The 20,869-nt window shown below is 49.0% G+C and overlaps 1 protein-coding gene across 2 annotated transcripts in view; it reads left to right on the top strand.

The window, feature by feature from the left end:
* Window positions 1–2,646: 2,646 nt before the first annotated feature.
* LOC139788808 (tetraspanin-15-like) overlaps window positions 2,647–20,869 on the top strand; it is a 29,527-nt gene continuing 11,304 nt past the window's right edge. Inside the window, exons 1-5 of one of the 2 annotated variants that reach the window (XM_071729035.1) lie at window positions 2,647–2,847; window positions 8,426–8,611; window positions 13,628–13,702; window positions 16,321–16,416; window positions 20,588–20,701. In XM_071729035.1, the coding sequence (XP_071585136.1) occupies window positions 2,761–2,847; window positions 8,426–8,611; window positions 13,628–13,702; window positions 16,321–16,416; window positions 20,588–20,701 (558 nt within the window). In that variant the 5' untranslated portion in view covers window positions 2,647–2,760. The remainder of the gene's footprint in view (window positions 2,848–8,425; window positions 8,612–13,627; window positions 13,703–16,320; window positions 16,417–20,587; window positions 20,702–20,869) is intronic. The other variant, XM_071729036.1, reaches the window with a different exon arrangement.

The following is a 20,869-nucleotide window of genomic DNA, read 5'->3' on the forward strand; positions in this document are numbered from 1 at the left end:
GGGGGTTTGAGTGCATTGAGAGCCTGGGGTTTTCTCTGTTGCAGTAGGATGGGGTCATTTTAGGATCTTTTAGGATCTTGGGCAGCGGTAGGACCAGGGGAAATGGATTCAAACTAGAGGTGGGGAAATCCAGGTTGGATGTTAGGACAAAAAAATTCACCTTGGGGGTGGTGAGACCCTGGCACAGGTTGCCCAGAGAGGTGGTGGAAGCCCCATCCATCCCTGGGAGGTTTTAAGGCCAGGCTGGATGAGGCTCTGAGCACCCTGAGCTGGTGGGAGGTGTCCCTGCCTGGGTGATATTTAAGGTCCCTTCCAGCCCTGCAGTTTTAGGATTCTCTGATATCTGCTGGGCTTTAACTGCAGAAGGACTCAGCCCTGCCCGACCTCAGCTCCATCCTCCCGGCTGCTCCTGTCCCCCTGATTTTTGGCTGAGCAAATCCCCCCAGGAATCTTTGCTGGGGATGAAATGAGGGCTGGCTGATTGCTGGGCCCCCCCTTCTGGGGCAGCCCTAATGAGCTTGGGAATTTCCAAGAAGTCTGAGGTTTTTCAAGAGGAGAATATGCACGTGGGAAGGGGGAAAATGAACAATATCTGCTCCTGGTGATTGGGGGATAATTAAACCCATCTGACTCCTCTTGAGAAGGGAAGGGGAAGGATGTTGGGTTTTTTTTCTTTCCCCCAAGCTGCTGGATAATTTCTACCACTCCATGGCTTTATTATTTAACATTTTTAAGCCAGATAGCTCATGGCACAAGATTAAATATCCACAGAAGAGACTAAATCTTAGTGCACAATACACAGAGGAGAAAAATTGCAGCAGTTCCATCCATCCACGTTTCCCAAGTGGGCCAAACCCCACACAGATCCACAGGGTTGATGTCCAGAGGGACTGGGGTTTTTTTTTAGTTTTTAGGTATTTTTAGGGTTGGAAACCCACGGAATGAGGTTGTTATTTGCTGGGGGTTAATGAGTGAGGCTTTTTAGCAGAGACAACTGTGGTGACTCAGTGTTTTGGAAAGTCTTTAGGGGTTCCCAGTGGGTTTTAGCCAATGTTGCAGGGAGCATAGCTTGCCTAGGAAATGGAAGCTAATTCCCTTTTTTCCTGAGTTTATGAACTAATATATAATCCTTTGAAACAAAACCAAACAAGCCAGGGAAAGGCAAAGCTGCCAAGAGTGAGCTACAACTTCATCTTCCTTTTGTGATTCTCTGCCAGCTAAAACCTGATTTCTTGGGGCAGTCTCTACCCTTTGGTGTGTACTAACTCAATTTTTAGTGATATTTTGCTGAAGCAGCAGCTGCCAGATGTCCCACCATGCCCGGGGGGGTGGGTTGTGGTGTGGTTTTTTTTCACCCAACTGTTTTGGGTGCATTTTTATGAGTTTGTGTCCACCCGTGCAGCTTCAGCACAGAAGCTCAGCAGACCAAGGGACCCTAAAAAAAGACAGAGTTAGAAAGTAGAGGGATAGAGAGGGAAAAAAGTGACCCCAGTGAGTAGGGGCCTTCAGGAGCTGCAAGGAAGGAGGCAGAAGCTCTGGGCACAAAATCCCCAGAGGAAGGCAAGGCTGCTCTGCCTTCTCTAATTAAATCACAGGGCTCAGAACTCTGGAAGCCAGGAGCATCAATCTCTTCCCAAGGGGATAAAGCAGAGGTTTGTGGCAGGCTGCTCTGTCCTGGGCTGTTACAAGTGATGCTCTGCAGACTGATGCTGGCCCAGGGGGATGCTCGAGTGCATCTGAGCAGCAGGAATCAGCAGCTCCTGTTCTCCACCTCCCTTTTACCACCAGCCTGATGCTGAGCCCGGCACCCCCTGAGCCCCTCTCCTCCTCCTGTAATCAGCGTGGTTTACAAATCAGAAAATTGCACATTAATGCTTTGGTTGGATTCCTGCTCATCATCTTCCAGCATCGCTTGCTTATTATCTTAACTCCTTGGAGCAATTTTTCCTCCCAGCCCCTTGCTGCTCACTTTGTTCTCCTCACCCTCCTAGCAAGCCAGCTGTGCCACGCTTTGCAGGGCCACAGATGAACATTTTCCACTTCAATCACTGCCTTCCTGGGGCAGAAAAAAAAAATAAAAATAGAGGCCCGGTTGCCATCGGAGTGATGCAAGTGCATAGTGGAAAGACGTGGACATGGGGGAGAAATTCTTTAATTTGAAGGTGCTGAGCCCCTGGGTGCCCCCAGAAGCTGTGGCTGCCCCATCCCTGGAGGTGTTGGATGGGGCTTGGAGCCCCCTGGGCTGTGGGAGGGGTCCCTGCCCATGCAGGGGGTGGGACTGGGGGAGCTTTAAGTTCCCTTCCAACCCAGTCTGGGATTCCGAGCTCCCACTTCCCCCTTTGTGCTGCAGGAGAGCTCCTGGGCAGGCTCAGAAAGGATCTGTGAGGGCAGCAGCCCCAATCGCACCACCCTGCCTGTTAAACATTTGCCCGAGACCCACCCAGCCCAGCGATTTCTGGGCCAATTGTTGGAGAAAAGCCACTGGAGCAGAGCTCGGCTGCTCCTCTCTCCGCAGCCAAACCCCGCACCCAGCTCAGCAAAAGGTTAACCCGGCAGCTCCTGCCTTCCCCCTGCCCCTGTTCCTGCTCCCGTTCCTTCTCCCGTTCCCTCTTCCGTTCCTTCTCCCGTTCCCGCTCCCGTTCCCGCTCCCGTTCCTTCTCCCGCTCCCGTTCCCTCCCGGCGGAAGTTGGAGCCCAAGGAGCTGAAGTTCAAGGCTCAGCCGGGCTGCATGGGGAGGATTTTCCAGCTGGAGCAGGGAGGATGCCCGAAGCCTCGGGGTGCCGCAGTTCCCACCTCTACTACTACAGCATCAAGTTTGCTCTCTCCACCTACGCCACCCTCTTCTCGGTACGTGCACCCCTTGATTTTCTGTCCTTCCTGACGCCTCCCCCCTCCCTCCGGCCTCCCCTTTGGGTTTGGGTTTTCGGTGTTTAAAACTTTCCCTTCCCCAGGCACCCAGTCCCTGCAGGCAGAGCCGGTGTTGTCACGAAGCCCCCCGGGTGCAAAAAGCTCGGGGGAATTCAGTGAATTGGTGAATTTCAGAGCAGCTCCCTGGGGCTGTTTTTGCAAACCCCCGGTGGCGGGGAGTTGGTTTTTTCCAGGCATTTGGAGTTCGGGGAAGCAGCAATCCCGTCTTTTCACCGCCCACCCCACACCCCCCTTGCCCCTGGATCCCCCCTCCCCATCCCGGCTCTGTAGCGTTCAGCAGGGACAAGGCACAAAAAGCAGACACCGACTGAGGGGTATTTCAGCCGAGCTGGTTGTTTGAAGAGGGAAAAATCGACTTTTTAAGCAGTTTTTTAGGCTCCAGTGGGGGCGAGGTGGGAAGGGGCAGGGAATTCCTCTGCTCTGTAAGGTCCCTGCATCCTCAGTGAATGCAGAGGAGCCGATGTGGTGTTAGCACCTTCCTGGGGTTCATCTTGCCTTGATCTACTCCGTATTTTCAGCTATTTCTTCCTGAGGCTCAATTAACTCCTCTTTGCCCCACGCCCGGCTGCCTGCTGGGCACGTCCTAGGTTGGGTGTGTTTGATTGCAGAGGTGTGACTGCAAAAATACCTGTGCAAGCTCCCAGGGAGGCTGAGAAAGGTGAACGGGGGGTCACAAGCGGTTTGAAAATGCTTTTTATTTCCCTGTTTATTTAAATTTGTTGGTGAATGAGCTTGTTGGGTTGGCACACACCCCCCCCCCTTGCTAGCTGGGGACACTGAAGCTCCTTGTTTCGCTGCACTGAATTTCTTGTGCCGACCCCAGGTCATGGATAAGAATTTAAAAAAGAGGTTTTTTCGGTAGAAAATCTCACTGGTTTTCTGGGTAGGAAGGCTCCCAAGGCGAGAGGAGACTCAAATATCTCCCAGTGGGGTGGCCAGGACCCTCCCACTGCACTCAGGGAAACCAAAACACTGCAATTCCTTAACCCCTTTGTGGCCAGGGTTTGAGTTTCTTGGGGGATAACGTGATTTTTTTTTTTTTTTTTTTCACTTGCAAAACTAAGCTGTGGGAAAACCTGTCAGTGTGGTTTTGATTTCTCTGAAGAGCTGAGTTTGGCTGGGTTTGAGGTTCCCCCAAAAGTCTTGAGGCAGCTGTAGGGTTGGGGAAGAGGGGTTGAGGGTTGTTTGGTTTTTTTTTTTTGTCTCCCAAGTAATCCAACCCCAGGTGAGGGCTGAGCTTGGCAGCTGATGTGCAGGTGGGTGATGAGATGAAATCAGCACAATCCCCGTGCCAGATGCTTGTAAATTGCTGGGGCATTTTGGGGGGCTCAGTGGGTGCTGATGGGACCTCAACGAGAGACTCAGGTTCCCAGTGACTGGAAAATAGTGGTGAAAAAGCCCCTTGGAATCCCTCCCAGCCTTCAGCCCTGGGACTGTCCTTGTGTGGGGACATTGTGCCATCAAACCCATACAGATCACAGGGCTCTTGGGAGCTTTGCAGCTGCCTGACCTATTTCTGGCCTTATTTGCACATCTTGCTGCTGCTCTCATTCAGTGATGCTGCCCAACCCTCCAGAGCTTTGTTACCCAGACTGGGGCTGCCTCTCCCTCTCTGGCCAAATGCACTTGATGGAAAATCCTTGTGCAGGAACCACACAGCCACAAAACCTTTGCCAAAGGAACCCCCTTGAGCGAAAAATTCACTGGAATAAGACTTGAGCTGGTTCACCACGAAGCCTCAGAGAGGTTTGGGGTGAGATGCATCAGGGTTTTCTAGCACAGGGTTGTCCCAGCCTGCAGAAAACTGGATTTAGTGCTGTCAGACCCTTTCCATGGAATGAAAGCGTTTATTACTAGGTGGGAAAATCAGTAAAGGAGTGTGGGATAAGCAAGAGGGTCTTGGTATTTTTTTTTTTCCTTCCAGTAGCTTAAAGGAGCCTACAAGAAAGCTGCTGAAGGACTTGTTAGGATCTCAGGTAGTGGAAATGGATTCAAACTAGAGGTGGGTAAATTCAGGTTAGATGCTAGGAAAAAAAATTCACCTTGGGGGTGGTGAGAACCTGGCACAGGTTGCCCAGAGAGGTGGTGGAAGCCCCATCCATCCCTGGGAGGTTTTAAGGCCAGGCTGGATGAGGCTCTGAGCACCCTGAGCTGGTGGGAGCTGGATGCTATTTAAGGCCCTTTCCAACTCTGGACAATTCTGAGATCCCATAAACCAAACATGGAGCAAAGGGCTTCTGAAAGGTGAATTATGTGGGACACCCTCACCATCAGATCTGCAGCCCCTCCCTTGCCATTCCCCCCTTGGGATGCTTTTCTGGGGTGGTCCTCATGGTACAGAGAAGGTTTCATCACCCTCTCCTCTGCTTTTTGTCTCCCCCAAGTTGCAGAGCACTTGTGATTTCTGGCTGCTGCCTCTCCTGGCCTTTGCACTGCACTAAGGTGATTGCCAGGCAATGAAAACCTAAGTGCTGAGGAATTATCAGCAAACTTCATGATGCACCAGACCCTCTCCTGGAGTGTAGGATGGAGAAAAGGGTTGGGATGGCAGAAATCAAAAAAAAATATCCTTTGGGATTCGCTTGGCAAAACCAAATCCTCACCCTGAGAAGCCCAGGGATGGAAACTGCTTTTGCCAGGAAAGAAGGAAACTTTTCCTGCTGCTTTTGGTGCTCCTCTCCACCCGAATGGGGATGGGATGACAAAGTTTTGTGTGAAATACGTGGTTATTCCTCTTGCAGTTTTATTACAGCATCACATAGGTCCTGGCAGAGACTTTGAGGGGGCCACTTTGCTCCAAATACACCGTTTTTTTCCCCAGAATGATGCTTTTCAGGGAATGCTGGCCTGCCTCCCCAGCTCTTTTCCACCCAGACCTCTTTGGTACCCAGTGTGCAGCAGCCTCACTCCCTGCCTCCCCCCAGAGCTCATTATATCCTCTGCAATCTGCCTGTGCTGGGAGCTGTGCCAAGTCAGAGCCAGTCACTTCCTCGAGGTGTCTGTTGCTTTGCAAGATGCTTTCTGGTGTTTTAAGCTGCTTTGAGTAGAAGCAACTTGTCTTTTTTTTTTTTTTTTTTTTTTTTTTTTTTAACTGGAGGATGCTTTTAGGGAGCTGGGCTGGGGTCCAGCCTGCAGCTCTCATCCCTTTGCAAGGGGCTGGGGGAGATTTAAGCTTGGACCTAAAGAGTTAGCCAGGGAATTCAGCTGGACCAGCTCAGTATTGGGCTGTTAGTCCCAATTAGTTTTCCTAAACCACAAAAGAAAAAAAAACCAACAATCCTAAAACCCCACAACCCAACAAAAAAAACAACCTATTCCAGCATGGCTCAGGCTGCTGGCAGCATCTCCCCGTGCTGGGCAGCACTTCTCCCCCATCCTCCTTGCTCTTCCCCATCATTTTTGCATTTCCCCATCACATTTGCCTGGCAAATAAGCCTTGGGTGGCCCTCTGCAGACAGAGGGTGTTGGTGTTGGGGGTGTTGGTGGTGTTGGTGGTGTTGGTGTTGTTGGTGTTGTTGGTGTTGTTGGTGTTGGTGGTGTTGGTGGTGTTGTTGTTGTTGTTGGTGGTGGTGTTGGTGGTGTTGGTGGTGTTGGTGTTGGTGGTGTTGTTGGTGGTGTTGGTGGTGTTGGTGGTGTTGGTGTTGTTGGTGTTGGTGTTGTTGGTGTTGTTGGTGTTGGTGTTGTTGGTGTTGGTGTTGTTGGTGTTGGTGTTGTTGGTGGTGTTGGTGGTGTTGGTGGTGTTGGTGTTGGTGGTGTTGGTGGTGTTGGTGTTGGTGGTGGTGTTGTTGGTGGTGGTGTTGGTGGTGTTGGTGTTGGTGTTGCTCATGGCACTGCTCAGGGTTCTCCCTGCCAAAGCTGGGAGGAAGGCCCAGCCCCACCGTGCATGCCACATACTTTCAATTTTTCAAAGCTACTTTTCAACCCTGGAAGAATCCCTTTGGAAGCAACGCAAGTGTCCTTCTTGCAAAACCCTCCTGGGTTGGTTTTTTTTTTTTTTCCCTTGCCAGCAGGTGAAGCCCCATCCTGAGCACCTCAGCTCCCCAGACACCCAACCCTCGAATCCTTGCACTTTCTCTTCCCTCTCATCACAGGTGGATTGATTAAAAAGGAGAAAGTGGTTCTAATTGGCAGGTGGGGATTAGCAGGGGCCGTGTGGGGGGCATTGATGTGTCCCCCCCCCCTCCCCAGCCTTCAAATCCAAATGCATTTCCTGGCAGGAGAAAGCAACCTGGAATCAAACATAATCCCCCCCCCCAGCACCAACCTGGCACTTAAAATAGAGCCTGAAGATGAAACTGTGATTAAAAGCCTCTTATCAGAAATGGGCCTGTTTAGTTGCAGCTAATGAAAGTGTCTGTAAAATACCACCAGCCTAAATTTTGCTTCCAGAAAGGTTTCAGTGAGATGGTGCCTGGAAGCAGGCAGTGATTGATCGACAGGAACAAGCTACAGAAATGTACCAGAAATAGAGGCCAGGCAGAGCTGAGAAGGGAAAAAAAAAAACAAAACAAAAAACCAGCTCCTCCAAAAAAGCAAAGATTGTGCATGAAAATTAAGAACTGAATTAGCAGGAAGAAATTGAGCAAAGCCTTTAGGAGCAACAAAGCCTTTAGGGAAGGTGGAAGTGATGGAAAAGGAGAAAAAAAAAATTAAAAAAATGTGGTTTTCTTCTGTTTGGAGATGTAGGGTTTTGAGTCCATGTTTGTAGAATCAGGGGCTTCCCTGCTGTGCTTTGGGGTGGGAGGAGGGATGCAAACATCCATCCTTGGAGCTCTGCTTGGTCCCAGCATCATCAGCCTTCCTCTCTCAATTAGAGCTGTTTGGTGGAAGGGGAAGAGGGGGGAGGGAAGTTGTCAGAAATCATCCCTGGCTTTTCTTTAGGGCTCTTTGCACCCAGGGATCAAAGGAGCTTCTCAAGGTGCAGTTGGCTTTGGTTCTGGGTGTTGGGGCTGGGTTTGGGTGCAGGTTGGTGCTGTGAAACAAATCTTTTGTAGGGGTGGTGGGGTTGGGTTGGTCTTGGTGATCTTAGGGGACTTTTCCAGCCTTAATGATTTATAAATAAAATGTCTGACATTTTATTTCTGAAGTTCCTGGTGGTGCTGAGCAGGGTGGCTGCTGGTGTTAGTGACTCCCAACCTCTGGGGCCATCAAAAAACCAGGAAAGGGCCCTGCTGAGGCCCCACCCCCACCATAAAGATCCAAGCAAGGAGAGGAAAAACCTGGCAAAACCCAGCTGGTCATACAGCTGGTCGTGGAGTGCCAGGTTGGAAGGGACCTCAGGAATCATCTGGTCCAACTTTTTGGGCTAGGAACCTGTCCTCTTCCCAGCCAGAGCAGGAGCAGCTTCCAGCACAGGGAAGCTTTTTGGGATTGGGTGTGAAACCTCCCAGATTTGGGTCGGTTTTCCTTGGCTGTCTGGAACATCTTCTGCCTCCTTCCCAGAGCTTTTGCATTTCCCCTGTGGGTATCTGACCCCCATCCCCTCCTTCCCTTGCAGATCCTTGGCCTCCTGATCCTGTGTGTGGGGATTTATGCTGAAGTGGAGAGGCAGAAGCACAAAACCTTGGAAGGGATTTTCCTGGCTCCAGCCATCCTCCTCCTCCTGCTGGGCTTCACCATGTTTGGGGTCTCCTTTGTTGGGATGGTTGGGAGCCTCAGGGACAACAGGACCCTGCTGAAGGTGGTAAGGCAGCCCTGGGGATGCTCTGGGTGGAAAAATTGCCACGTCCTGATGATGCCAAGGAGTTTGCTGTGTGCTTCTTCCTGCATTTCAGTGCTGCTCAGGTACCACGAAGCCATGGGAGGGATGTCAGGGGGTGGATGTGGTTCAGCCACAGAGCTGGCACCCTAATTCCCTTGTTCTCCGTGGCTGGATGCCTCCCAGCACCTCAGGGAAGGATTGCTGCCTTCCTCCTGAGGCAGCACAGCAATTATTTGGGGGGCTGAGCTCCCATCCCAGTCCCCACCACTCAGTTTGTTGCAGCTGTGACAGAGCCAACAGGAAACAGCTTCATTTGCTTTTGCAGTGGTGCCTCTTAGCAGAGGGAAAAATTACCTCTGGAAAAGATCCAGGACACTAAAGCAAAGCTGTTTGCTCCTAAACCTGCTTCCCAGGGGCTCTGTTGGGGTGTTGAGCATCCGTCCTCCCTGCAGTTCTTTGCCTGCCCTTGCTCTGGGGCATCACCTCCAGGGAGGAGCAGGGAAGGGTCTGGAGCACAAGGAGGAGCAGCTGAGGGACCTGGGATGGTTCAGCCCAAAAAAAGGAGGCTCAGGGGAGACCTTTCTGCTCTCCTGGTTGTGGTGAGGTAGAGCTCGGTCTCTTCTCCCAAGTTATTGGTGACAGGAGAAGAGGAAACTGAATAGCCCTGATAACTTGCTTAAAAATTAATGATTAACATATTCCTTATCACCTGACCTTTTTTCCTTCTGTTTGGATGCTCATAATACCAGGGGGAATTTACCTGGGCTCAGCTGTACCTCTGACACCACCCTCTTGCTCCTCTCCATCAGAGGAAACCTCAGAGTTTCTTTCCCCTCTTAGCCCAGAAACCTTTTCTCTGCCAAAGCTGAAGTTCTTGGGGAAAATATTTAATCTTTTTCAGTCTGTCTGCTTTTCAAGTTCTCCGGGCACTGTCCTCCCTCTGCTGAGGCAGATTCCAAAGCAGGGGGATAAGTACTTCAAATCTCTGATAATATTTTCCTTTCTTTGCTAATACTCCGGAATCACAGATAATGCTCTGCTTCCACACAGCCCCTTCCACTGGGAAAATTGGCACATCAGAGGGTAGGAAATCTCATCCTTGGAGCAACTCAGGGTGACAAAAGCCCAAGCTCATTAACTGCATTTCACGGGTTGTCACTGAATCAATCGGGCAATGTGGAGCCAAAGAGAGAATTCTGCCCGTTTTGAGGGGATTTCTCTCCCCGGGGGTAGAAGCAGCTTCACGGCTGCCACGTGGAATAAAAAAAGGGATGCTCAGACAAGGCATTGCACACAAGTATCCTGTGGCTAGGGCAGGAGGAAGAGCTTTGTCTTAGAGGTCAAAAATAGGTTGGATTTCAGGGTGGGGAGGGCTTGGGGCCGCTCAAAGCTCCTCATCTGCCTTCAGGCACTGCAGGGCAGCCCAGCTGTAATTAGTACCTTAATTATCTCCTTCCCAGGAGCAGGTAAATGAAATTTCAGGACCTGGTTTAGTGGCGTTGGGTTGGAGTTTGGTCTTGAGGATCTTAGGGGTCTTTTCCAGCCTTGACAATTTAATGTTTGTCTGGTGTTTTGTTCCTGAGGTTCCTGGGAGCTGAACCCCCATTTGCTCCATGGAGAGATTCAGGATTTTGGGCAGGAGCTTGGCAGCAGGGGAGCTTTTTGGAAATGCTCCAGATAACTCAGTAAGGGTGCTCCTCGTGCACGTGTTGTGTGGTTGCACAGACACAGGAGGCTTTGGTGCAAAATCCATAATGTAGGATTTCTCTTTCTTGTAGGAAATGTTGCAAACTGAGAGGAGACAAAAAGTGCTCTTCAAGAGCATCTCTAAGTGCCCTGGCCATGGTTCATGGGGGTTTTGCTGTGGGATGTCCAATCTTGAGCAGCACCCTCTGGAGGAATGGGTTGCTTTGCTACTATGAATAAAAATAAATACTATTTATTTTTGTAGCTTTCCTCTCAAGGTCGACCCCACGATGTGACTTCCCTGGGCTTGAAAAATTCTTTTCATCCCCCCCCACCTCTCCAGCCCTGGTTGCCCCTGTAAATAGAGAGAGATTAAACTGGGAAATGGGGGATGCTTCAGATGTGAAGAGAAAAAGGGGAGTGTGGGGAAGTGGTTGGCAATCACTGAGCTATTGTCTGGGTGGGGAACTGAGCTTCTCCTGGGAAGAGAAATTCCCCCTCCAAGAGCATCACCTCCTGCAGTGATCTGCAGCTTGGGGACCCTGAATAAAAGCAATCAGAATACCACAGGGGTGAAGGAGCACTTGGAGGGCTGAGCTAGTACAAGCAGCTGGGTTTTTTGTTGGTTTTTTTTTTCCTGATTGGGTGGCAAAAAGGGGGAAAAAATACAGAGCAAATTTCTGGCCCAACAGAGAGCATCCCTCTGCCCCACCACCAGCACTGATTTATCACCCCAGAGCATCCCCTCAAAGTTAGCTGGAAGCCAGAGGAGGTGAAAATACCAAGAAGTAGCACCCAAACCTTGCTTTTCTTCTACATTTGGAAGAATTGGGTGAAATAATTCATGTTTTGGGGGTGCTTTGCTTGCTCTTAAATCACTTGGATGTTTGGCTTGGGGGTTTTGTGGTGTTGGAAAAAAGAGCAGAGGATTTGGACAGAGTGTCCAGCTCATCCATTGCCTCCAGGCCAGCTAAAAAAACCTCAACCCTTGAATATTTGCAGTAAATTGAAAAGTTGCCAAGGCCAGAGGGCTTGGAAAAGGTTTTGAGCTGAAGCAAAATGCTGGGTGGGATCTCCTGAGCTGACCTCAGGGGTTTTGAGGGGGGGTTGGGGTGGTCTGGGCTTGGAAAGATTGCAGGTGGTGGCTGGAGGGGGGATTTTCTGTCTGTGAAAAATAAATAAGGGTGAACCAAGTGGTTTAGGATGCAGGGGGGAAAAAATGGGGTATTTGTGGGCAATGTGGAGATTCCCTTCCTGGGGAAAAAAAAGAGGAAGGGAAAAAAAAAAAAAAAAGAGGAAAAAAAGAAGAAAAAAAAGAAAAAGGAAAAAAAAAAAAAAAAAAGGAAAAAAAAGGAAAAAAACCCCACGAAACAAAAAAAACCAAAATAATTTTTGCTTCTAGCACTGCTGTGGGGGTTTTCTTATGGGGAAAATGCAGCTTTTGAGAAGGTGCTGCAGGTTTTGGTTGGAGAAGGTGCAGGTTTTGGGCACCAGGTGCTTCTCATCTCCACCAAAGCCCAGAATGTTCCACACCTGGGCAGCAGTGGAAAACTTGGGAACTTTTCCACACTTTGGAAAACTTAAGAAATAAAAACCCCCTCCTTGTTCTGACAGGAAAAAGCTTCACAGGGCCCCTCCAGCCTTTTTTTACCAGCTCTCCGTGTCTTAATTTGTTCTCCTTTAAATCTCTGGGGTTTTAACTCTTTTTAGTGATTATTATTTCATTTGCTTGAGACAAAATAGGAAAGCCCGGGGTGGCTGGAGGAGCTTTGTGCAAGAAATTGGGGCTGTTCTCCTCTGGTAAAATTGCTCACTTCTTGGATGGGGATTTTTCATCCCCCCTGTTGTGCTTTACACAGGGATTTGTTTGGCTCAGAGGGAGAGGAGGGGGCTGGAGCCCTGGGGGAATTAATGAATCTTTTGCTACCTTAATTATTGGCACTTGCACGTGGAATTTATTGCATCCCAGGAGCAGGTTGGGAAGGTTTTGCTGACAACAAAAGCCAGGTTTTTTTCTTCTTGAGCCTTGCCAGAAAACTCTCAGCATGTTGCATTTCTTTCCTTGGTGCTCACCCCTTTTGTTTGGTTTTTTTTTTTTTAGATTAATCATTAAATTAACCAGTGCATTAATCCCAGTCCTGCCTTCCAGTGAATTATTGAGGTTTCTGGAAAGGCCAGGGAAAGGCTGATGTGAGAAAATCCTTCCCCAAATCCTCCCAGCATGGATTATTTACAGACAGCTTTGCAGTCACCTTCTCCAATGAATTTTTCATAGATTAAAGATCTCTCATTTTTACTCCCCAAAGAGAACTGCTGGGGGTTCCCCTGCATCTCCCAGAGGCAGAAGGGATGCTGGGGAGTCCCTGGAAGGCCAAGGAGAGGTTTTTGCAGAGTCCAAGATGAGATGAGTGACAATCCAGTGGTTTATTCTGCATTAAAAGCTGCCAGGGAACTGCTTGGTGCTCGTGAAAGGATTGAGCTGTGGAATTATTGATCCTGACTGGTGGGGGGGGAAGCAAGAGGCAGAGAGATCTTTGCAAAGAGGGGAAATTGGGTTGCTTGGCCCCTCCATGTCAGAAAGAAATTTGATTTGGAAGGAGCTCATGGAGCTGGATGCAAGGAGGGGGGAGGGGATGGTCATAAAAACCTCATTTTCAGGGGGGGATTTGGGGAATCTGAGCAGGTTCCTTCCTTTTTTTCCTTTCCTTTTTTTCCTTTCCTTTTTTTCCTTTCCTTTTTTTCCTTTCCTTTTTTTCCTTTCCTTTTTTTCCTTTCCTTTTTTCCCTTTCCTTTTTTCCCTTTCCTTTTTTCCCTTTCCTTTTTTCCCTTTCCTTTTTTCCCTTTCCTTTTTTCCCTTTCCTTTTTTCCCTTTCCTTTCCTTTTTTCCCTTTCCTTTCCTTTTTTCCCTTTCCTTTCCTTTTTTCCCTTCCCTTTTTTCCCTTCCCTTTTTTCCCTTCCCTTTTTTCCCTTTCCTTTTTTCCCTTCCCTTTTTTCCCTTTCCCTTTTTCCCCTTTCCCTTTTTCCCCTTCCCTTTTTCCCCTTCCCTTTTTCCCCTTCCCTTTTTCCCCTTCCCTTTTTCCCCTTCCCTTTTTCCCCTTCCCTTTTTCCCCTTCCCTTTTTCCCCTTCCCTTTTTCCCTTTCTTTTCCTGCCACCCTCTCTCCAAGGGACCAAACTGCTTTCCCTGGTAGGACTGAGATCTTTGGAGGAGTTTTCCAGCCCCTCAGGGAGCTTGGAATGGAATGATGTGATTTCCAAGCTCTTGGTTTCCAGGTCTCCCCCGTTGTGGCTGATCCTTCCCTTTCCCTTTTCAGTTCTTCTGGGTCCTCCTGGGGATTTTCCTCCTGGAGCTGCTGCTGCTCTTGATCGAAATCATCTTTGAAAAGAAGGTAGGTGCAATCATGAGGCCTTCAGGTGTCAGCAGGGTGGGAAAATCCTCCAATATTTCTTACTTCTTGTCCTGCAAACGGAGGGGTTTGTTGCTTCTGCTCTTTTGGGGCTGCTCCAGCACCATCCAGACCCCATCCCAGCTCCCTGTGCAGACTCAGCCAAAAACCTGTTTTTTTGAGGGTTTTTCGTTTGTCTTAAGGACTTATGAAGCTCCTCACCTTTTTTACATTAAGTGCTGCCTTGCTTGGTGCTTTCCAGAAAATCCTAGTTGGGAGTTATGGGGTTGGTGAGCCCCAAAGACAGGTTGGGGTTTGGGATTAGGGATTAGGGGGTTGGTGAGCCCCAAAGGTAGGTTGGGGTTTGGGATTAGGGGGTTGGTGAGCCCCAAAGATAGGTTGGGGTTTGGAGTTATGGGGTTGGTGAGCCCCAAAGGTAGGTTGGGGTTTGGAGTTATGGGGTATTGAGCCTCAAAGAGAGGTCAGGGTTCAGATCTATGGGCTTGTTGAGCCCCTAAAACAGGTTGGGCTTCAGAATTATGGGGTTGTGAGTCCTAAAGGCAAGTTGGGGCTTGGGGTTATGGGGTTGGTGAGTCCTAAAGGCAAGTTGGGGTTTGGGGTTATGGGGTTGGTGAGCCCCAAAGGCAAGTTGGAGTTTGGAGTTATGGGGTATTGAGCCTCAAAGAGAGGTCAGGGTTCAGATTTATGGGTTTGTTGAGCCCCCAAAATAGCTTGGGCTTCAGAATTATGGGGTTGTGAGTCCTAAAGGCAAGTTGGGGCTTGGGGTTATGGGGTTGGTGAGTCCTAAAGGCAAGTTGGGGTTTGGGGTTATGGGGTTGGTGAGCCCCAGGGCTGAAGGGAGGCACTGGGGGACACGGCTGCCTTTGGGATGCTGCAGCCAACCTCATCCAGCAGCTTTCTAGAGCTCTCTGATCCCCCCAACCCCACAGTGCCCTGGTGGGGAGATGAGCTGCCCCAAAGGCAATCAGCTTGCTTGTGTCTCTCCCAGCTGTGGAAAATCCCACGTTTTGGGTGGGATCCCAGCATTTTGGTGAAATCCTCAGCTTCTCTCCACCTCTGAGCCTCCTTGGATGATGCTCAGCACCATCCTGCAGAACCAGGAGCCTTGTGATTAAAGTCCTGGCTGGACCACGAGGGCCTAAATTGTCCCTAAATTGTCCCTTAATTTAAATTTAATGGGCAATAATCCAAACATAATTAAAAATCAAACAATGAGAGGGAAAAGAGAGCTCTGACCAGCAATGAATCCACTTGACCCAGAATTGTTGGGAGGCACAAAATCTGCGTTTGGAAGGATGGTTCTTTTATTAAACTTGTTAAAAAGATATGTAATTGGATTTTGTATGAAATGAGCAGGGAGGGGAAGGAATTCAGGGGCATGGAAACTCCTGAGCATTGAAATGGGCTCTGCCCCCAGGGAATGATCAGAGAGAAAGGGGGTGGGATCTTTGAAGGGAGAGGAGAAGTCTCCCAACCACAACTTCATGATTTCACATTTATCTCCCCTCTTAAAATCAAGCTTTAATTTCAGAGGCTGCCTCCAGGCTGGCATCTCCTTGGAGGGCCAGCAGGGTGAGGTTATTTGGGGGAAAACAAGCAGAAAAAGGCTAAATCTCAGGGCTTGGCCTTAGGGATGGGCACACCAGGAATGAATATTTTAATAAACTTCCACATGGGCAATTTCCCCTCTGTTCTTTCACCTCCCCATGCCTGGGCCCTGTCTCTTGGCAGGCTTTGTTTGCTGCTCTGCTCTGCCTTCAGTTCTCTGTCTTCACGTTCTTCCCCACGTTCCTGCTTTACCCACCCTCTAATTTTCATGTCAGAGGGAATGATGAAAAGCAATGTTTGCTTTCCCCCTCCCCTTTCCTTCCCCCCTTGCCTCTAACTCAGAGCAAAGTGCCTTTTTCTTCGTTTTCTTCATTAATATTTCTGCTTCGTGGTTTGCCAGGAGTCAAACCTGGCTTGGAGGAGGACACTTGGAGCCTCCCAGCTCATGAAGAAGCTTCCCAGGTTATCTGGGAAAGACATTTGCCCATTCAGTTATTTAATTTAAAGTGCCTGATGTGCCAAAGCATCCTCAGAGGTTCAGCTGAAGGAGCAGCAGGGAGAGCCCCAGCATCTTCCAGGGCAGGATTGAATCCAAGGCTGCTCTGGGGGGATTGGGACCAATTTAAGGCTCTGCTGAGGTTTCTGCTCCCTCAAATCAGGGATAAATCACAGGGCTGCTGGCAGGCTTGGCCATCACAGCTCATTTCATCTCCTCCAACCCCTCCTAATGCAGCAGAACCCCCCCTGCAAGTGGTTAAAATCCTGTTGGTCAATGGGGTTGGAGAACTCCAGGGACCTTTCCAAGAAGTCACCTTCAGAATTCAATTGATCAAAAAGAGAGGTGTTAGGGGATGCTGTGAACCCCAAGAGCTCCAAAATGCTGACTTTTTGCCCCAAGAAGCAGGTTTGTACCAGCATGGGGGTTCAGTTTTTGCTCTGGTAACAGCTTACTCTGCAAAACTCTTCATTATTCTGCAATATTTTCCTGGTGTCTTCCACCTGTGAGCTCTGAGGTTTTGTTTCTCTGGTTGTTTGGTTTTTTCTCTCCTCAGATGAATGCAGTTTTCCACTCCAGTGTCCAGGAGGGCATCAGACACTATTATGATGACCTTGACTTCAAAAACATTTTGGATTTTGTACAAGAAAAGGTTTGGGGTTCGGGGGGGGAGGTGGCACTGGGGAGGTCTGGTTGTGAAGTTTTCCAAGGAGGGATGAACTTGGGGCCTCACTGAAGCTGAAGTGATCTTTTTTCCAGGATTTTTTGAGGTTTATTCCCATCCTCTGATGCCTTGCTTGACTTACCTTGTGTATCTTGATCCTACTTGGCTTGCACCCCTCTTTTTGCACAATTTTGCATTCTGCTGCCCAACAACCCCACCCCAGTGGTGTTCTCAGTGAGTTCTCCTCCTGCTGGTGTTCCAGAGCAAAATATTTCTATTTCCCAATCCTGATGGGGAATAAATGCCTGATCTGTGGCTCCCCCAGCCTGCACAGAGATGGAGAAATAAAATAACACTTGCTAAAACTGCTTCAGGGCTGGAGCAACCCTTAGCCAGGCAACCTTAGGGGTCTTGCTTTATTTGAGGTGGCACCAGGAGCTGGCCAAGCCCTTGACTCACCAAAAATAGAGCAGATCAGGTGTTTTCATGCCAGATGGAAGGAGATCTGAGCTCCACGGGCTGGGGAGAGCTCTGCCCAGTCCAACCCAGTGGCTTGGCAGGACCCATCCCTTCTCCTCGAGCCAAGCTGCAGATCTATAAAACCATCCCATAAATCTCTTCTTTCAACCCAAACTTTGGAGATGCTGCTGCTCTTGCCTTGGGTTTTATGGACCACATTTGAGGTGCTAAATATTCAATTAAGTATTAAATTAAAATGCCTTCCCAATTCCTGCTGGGGAGCCCTGGCTTGGTGGCTTTCTCTGCCTCTCCAAAAAAGTAGCAATGCTTCAGCAGGTGTAGCCCCCACCACAACATGAAAAAGCCCCAAAAAGTCAGGTTTTGGAGCTATTATCCATGTGTGTGACTGGTCCAGAGAAGCTTGGTTGGTTCTTGCTGGTGCTGGAAAACCAAATGGCACCAAGAAGCTCTTCCTGGGAATTTGGGGGCTGTCAGTTTGCTGGTGACTGGAGTCAGGATATTTGCTTTATTCTTTATTTGTGTTGCTGTGGAAAGGAAGCACTTGGCTGGTGAATGAAAATAAAGGGGAAAAAAAAAAAACCAACACCCAAACTTGCAATTTAGCAGGGAATTTGCAGGGATGTCACCTCCCCAGGGTGGGCTTTGGAGATGGCAAAACTACCTGGAGGTGAACTTTGAGTGTTCCCCCATCAGCCTGATTCCTCTCCTTTCATTATGGGTTAGAGCATCATAAATGCATGAATCTTATCTCCTGCTTTGAAGAAAAGGAGGCTGGGAAGTTCCTTTGCCTTTGATGTAGCTGGGACTGAAGGCTCCTGGTGCCCTTTTGCCTGGTGGAGTCGTTGCCGAGCGCATTGAGCGGGCTCAGGACTCTCTGAAGAGTCTCAGAACGACTGGTTCTGAGAAAGGTGGAGTCTTTTTCATCTGTTACTCCAACCTCTCCAGAATTCAGGTGCCAAACAGAGGCTGCTGCAGTGGAAATTCACGTTGGAGCTTTCAATGAGCCAAGGACCAGAAACCTCCAGGCAGCTCAGGAGGCTTCTGGATCTCCAGACGAGTGAGGAGCAGCCCTTACAACCTTGCCCCATTTTTACAACATTTTTTTTTCTACTTACTTCTTCACTCAACTTTTTTCCAGGGGGAGATGTCCATCTCAAAACCTCCTGCTGCACTAAATGAAGCTGTGGCCCCTTCCAGTGTTGCTGCCCCTCTGATCCCATAGGAGAGAAGGAGCTTTGCAAGGATGTGCAGCTCCTTGCTGGGGAGTTTTTGTGCCACTTCCAAAGCAGGAACAGCAGCAAAGCCAACACCTGAAATGCAGAGTTGTTGCATCCCGAGGGGAGGAGGAAGCAAGGGGAAGGAGCAAAGCAGAGGAAATTTTGCTTTTAAAAGAAGGGGGTTTTTTAAAAGTTTTTTTTTAAAAGTTTTACAGGATCTGAGCAGCCCAGTTGGCTTTGGGAAGATGCAAACTTGCAGTCAGTCTGGAATTATTGCACCCAAACCTGCTTTTTTGGTAAAACACAAGCTCAGAGCAGCCTGTTACCATAATTCAGTGGTTCTTCTTTCCTTTTTCCCTGGTACAGACCTTGTCTCTGCAGAGGTTAGCTGGCACACAGCTTATTTAGCTCAGGGAAAAACACTCTACACTCCTTAGAATTTGAATTTTGCTTAAACCCTCTCTCAAGTGATGCTTTAAACTGGAGCCAGCTGCCTTCCCACCCTTAGACCCGTATCATACAGTAAAAATAACAAGTAATTATGGTCCAGAATGGAATATTTCACATTACCAGAATGATGGTGCAAGTAATACTTGTTGACACCTACTCAGTCTGGCTGCCTGGGAGCAAGGAGAAATTGCCCTGAAGAAAATAGCACTTTGGTGTTTTTATCATTTATACTTCAGTCCTAAGACTCAAGGCTGCAGACCTGGCTGACTCAAAAGGCCAGGTTTGCCTGAAGTTATTCACTGCAGCTCTCTGCCCGTCCTCACTTTATCTTTTTTTAATGCTCCAGGAGGAAGGAAGGAGTTGGCTGAGCACAGAATCTGAATTTCAAAGAGCTGCCAGGGTTGGGGTTCTTGCTCAGACTCAAGGAAAGCTCTGGAGGGATGAGGGGGTTGCACTTGCAACCTTTCTCCTTTTTTCCTGGGGCAGATGAGAGGCTGGGTGGAGCAGGGTGCTTCCAGGGGGATGGTTTTGGACATAAAGAGCTGACATCTCCTGGGTGTCCCCAACCCAGAGAGCTCCCCAGCTGCCACCTGCAGGGCTCTTCCCGTGGTTTTTCCTGCCTCTTAGGATTCTCTGAGCTGCAGCAGCCTACCTGGAAGCCAAATCCCCTCCAAAGTTCATCTCAGCTTACAAGAAACCAGTGCAGGGCCAAGAGCAGCTCAGGCTCAGACTCTCTCTGGAGAGAAGAGCACAGCCCCGTGAGGCTCCCTGGAGCTGCTGAACCTCACTGTGAGGATTTTGTACCAATTTACACCAATTTTTGTACACTTACAAGAGCAAGTGGACAAGACTTGGCAGCGTGGGGGTAGCAGCAGCCTGTAGGTGTTTTTCTCCCCCTCTTCCCAGACAGCATTTGCAAGCAGATCTCACTCAGTGCTGTGGGGAGGATTAAAAGCAACTCAAGAATTAAAGGCAGGAAGGTAGAAAATAGTTGGGAAGCTGTGGGCTGGCTGCTCCTGGCTTACCTGCTCCTCCTGGGATGGGAGGAGGCAGGAGGACCCCAAGACCTGCTGGTTTTTCCTATTCCAAGGCCACTGATCCATCGGGAGGGGGGGAGCAGATGCTCTGGGGGTTAAAGCTCTCCCAAAAACTGCTCCATGACAAGTGTGGTGCTTCAAGGGGTGGCAAAACCCTGGGTTTTTGGTTTTTTTTCTCATCAAGCACACACACACCTCTCCTGCCCACTTCAGGCTGTTCTTTCAGGGAGGGGGGAAATGCACAAGCTTCAAGCTTGTTTACCAAGAGAAGGGATGACTCTGGATAATCAACCCATTTTTATTCTGTGGAGAACAGAAAATTACTTTCATTACATTTTTTTTTTTCTTCTTCTCCTCATTGTGTGAACAGAAGAAAGAAGCTGCTTTTTTTTTTGGTTTTTTTTTTTTTTTTTTTCTCCCCCTTTGTAGCTGTAGCATTTGATCTCTAATTTAACTTGACGGGAAGAGAAATCCCTGTTAGGCTGAGGAGCATTATTAGCATTTTGTGGAGTGGCACCAGGCAGCTGAGCTGCCTTCAAAACCCAAGAATTCCATTCATTCAGGGGCCTGAAAGAGCCATCTCTGGGTGCCCTGGGAGCAGCCTGGCTTGGGCACCTCTAATTAAATCAGGGAAACATGAATGAGCCTGAGCTTGCTCATGAAAGCAAGGATGTCTCCAGTACCTCTGTCTCCTTTCCTGTAACAGCCTCTGGAATGGGGCTAAACGAGGTTAAACACCCACTTTTCTTTTTTAAAAGTGTCTTTAATTTTGTATTTAGTGCCCTGGAAAGCAGCAAAGAATCAGGGCTCTCAGTGCAAGCACTGGGTTGGAGGGGAGATGCACGGTTGGGGTTGAGGCTTTTTTTTCTTTTTTTTTTTTTTTAGGTTTTTTGAGGTTTGGGTTTTTTTGGGTTTTTGGTTTGGTTGTTTTTTTTTTTTAGGTTTTTTTCAGCTCTTCTCCTTTTATTTTTCCAGTTTTCCTGCTGTGGTGGTGATGAGTACCAGGACTGGAGGGTGAACCAGTACCACTCCTGCAACAGCACCGGGCCCCTGGCCTGTGGGGTACCCTATACCTGCTGCATCAGGAGGGTAAGGCAGCCAAGGCACCCAAAATGCCTTGATTTCACACCATAATTCAGCAAAAAAAAAAAAAAAAATCCCTCTTCCAGCTGGTTATCTCTGCATCTTTCTGCTCTCTAGGATTTCTTCTCAGCTCCTGTGGTGCAAAGCAGCCCAAGTTGCTAAAGGAATGAAAAC

The sequence above is a fragment of the Heliangelus exortis genome, chromosome 30, assembly GCF_036169615.1.
Source record: "Heliangelus exortis chromosome 30, bHelExo1.hap1, whole genome shotgun sequence".
NCBI classification, from domain to species: domain Eukaryota; kingdom Metazoa; phylum Chordata; class Aves; order Apodiformes; family Trochilidae; genus Heliangelus; species Heliangelus exortis.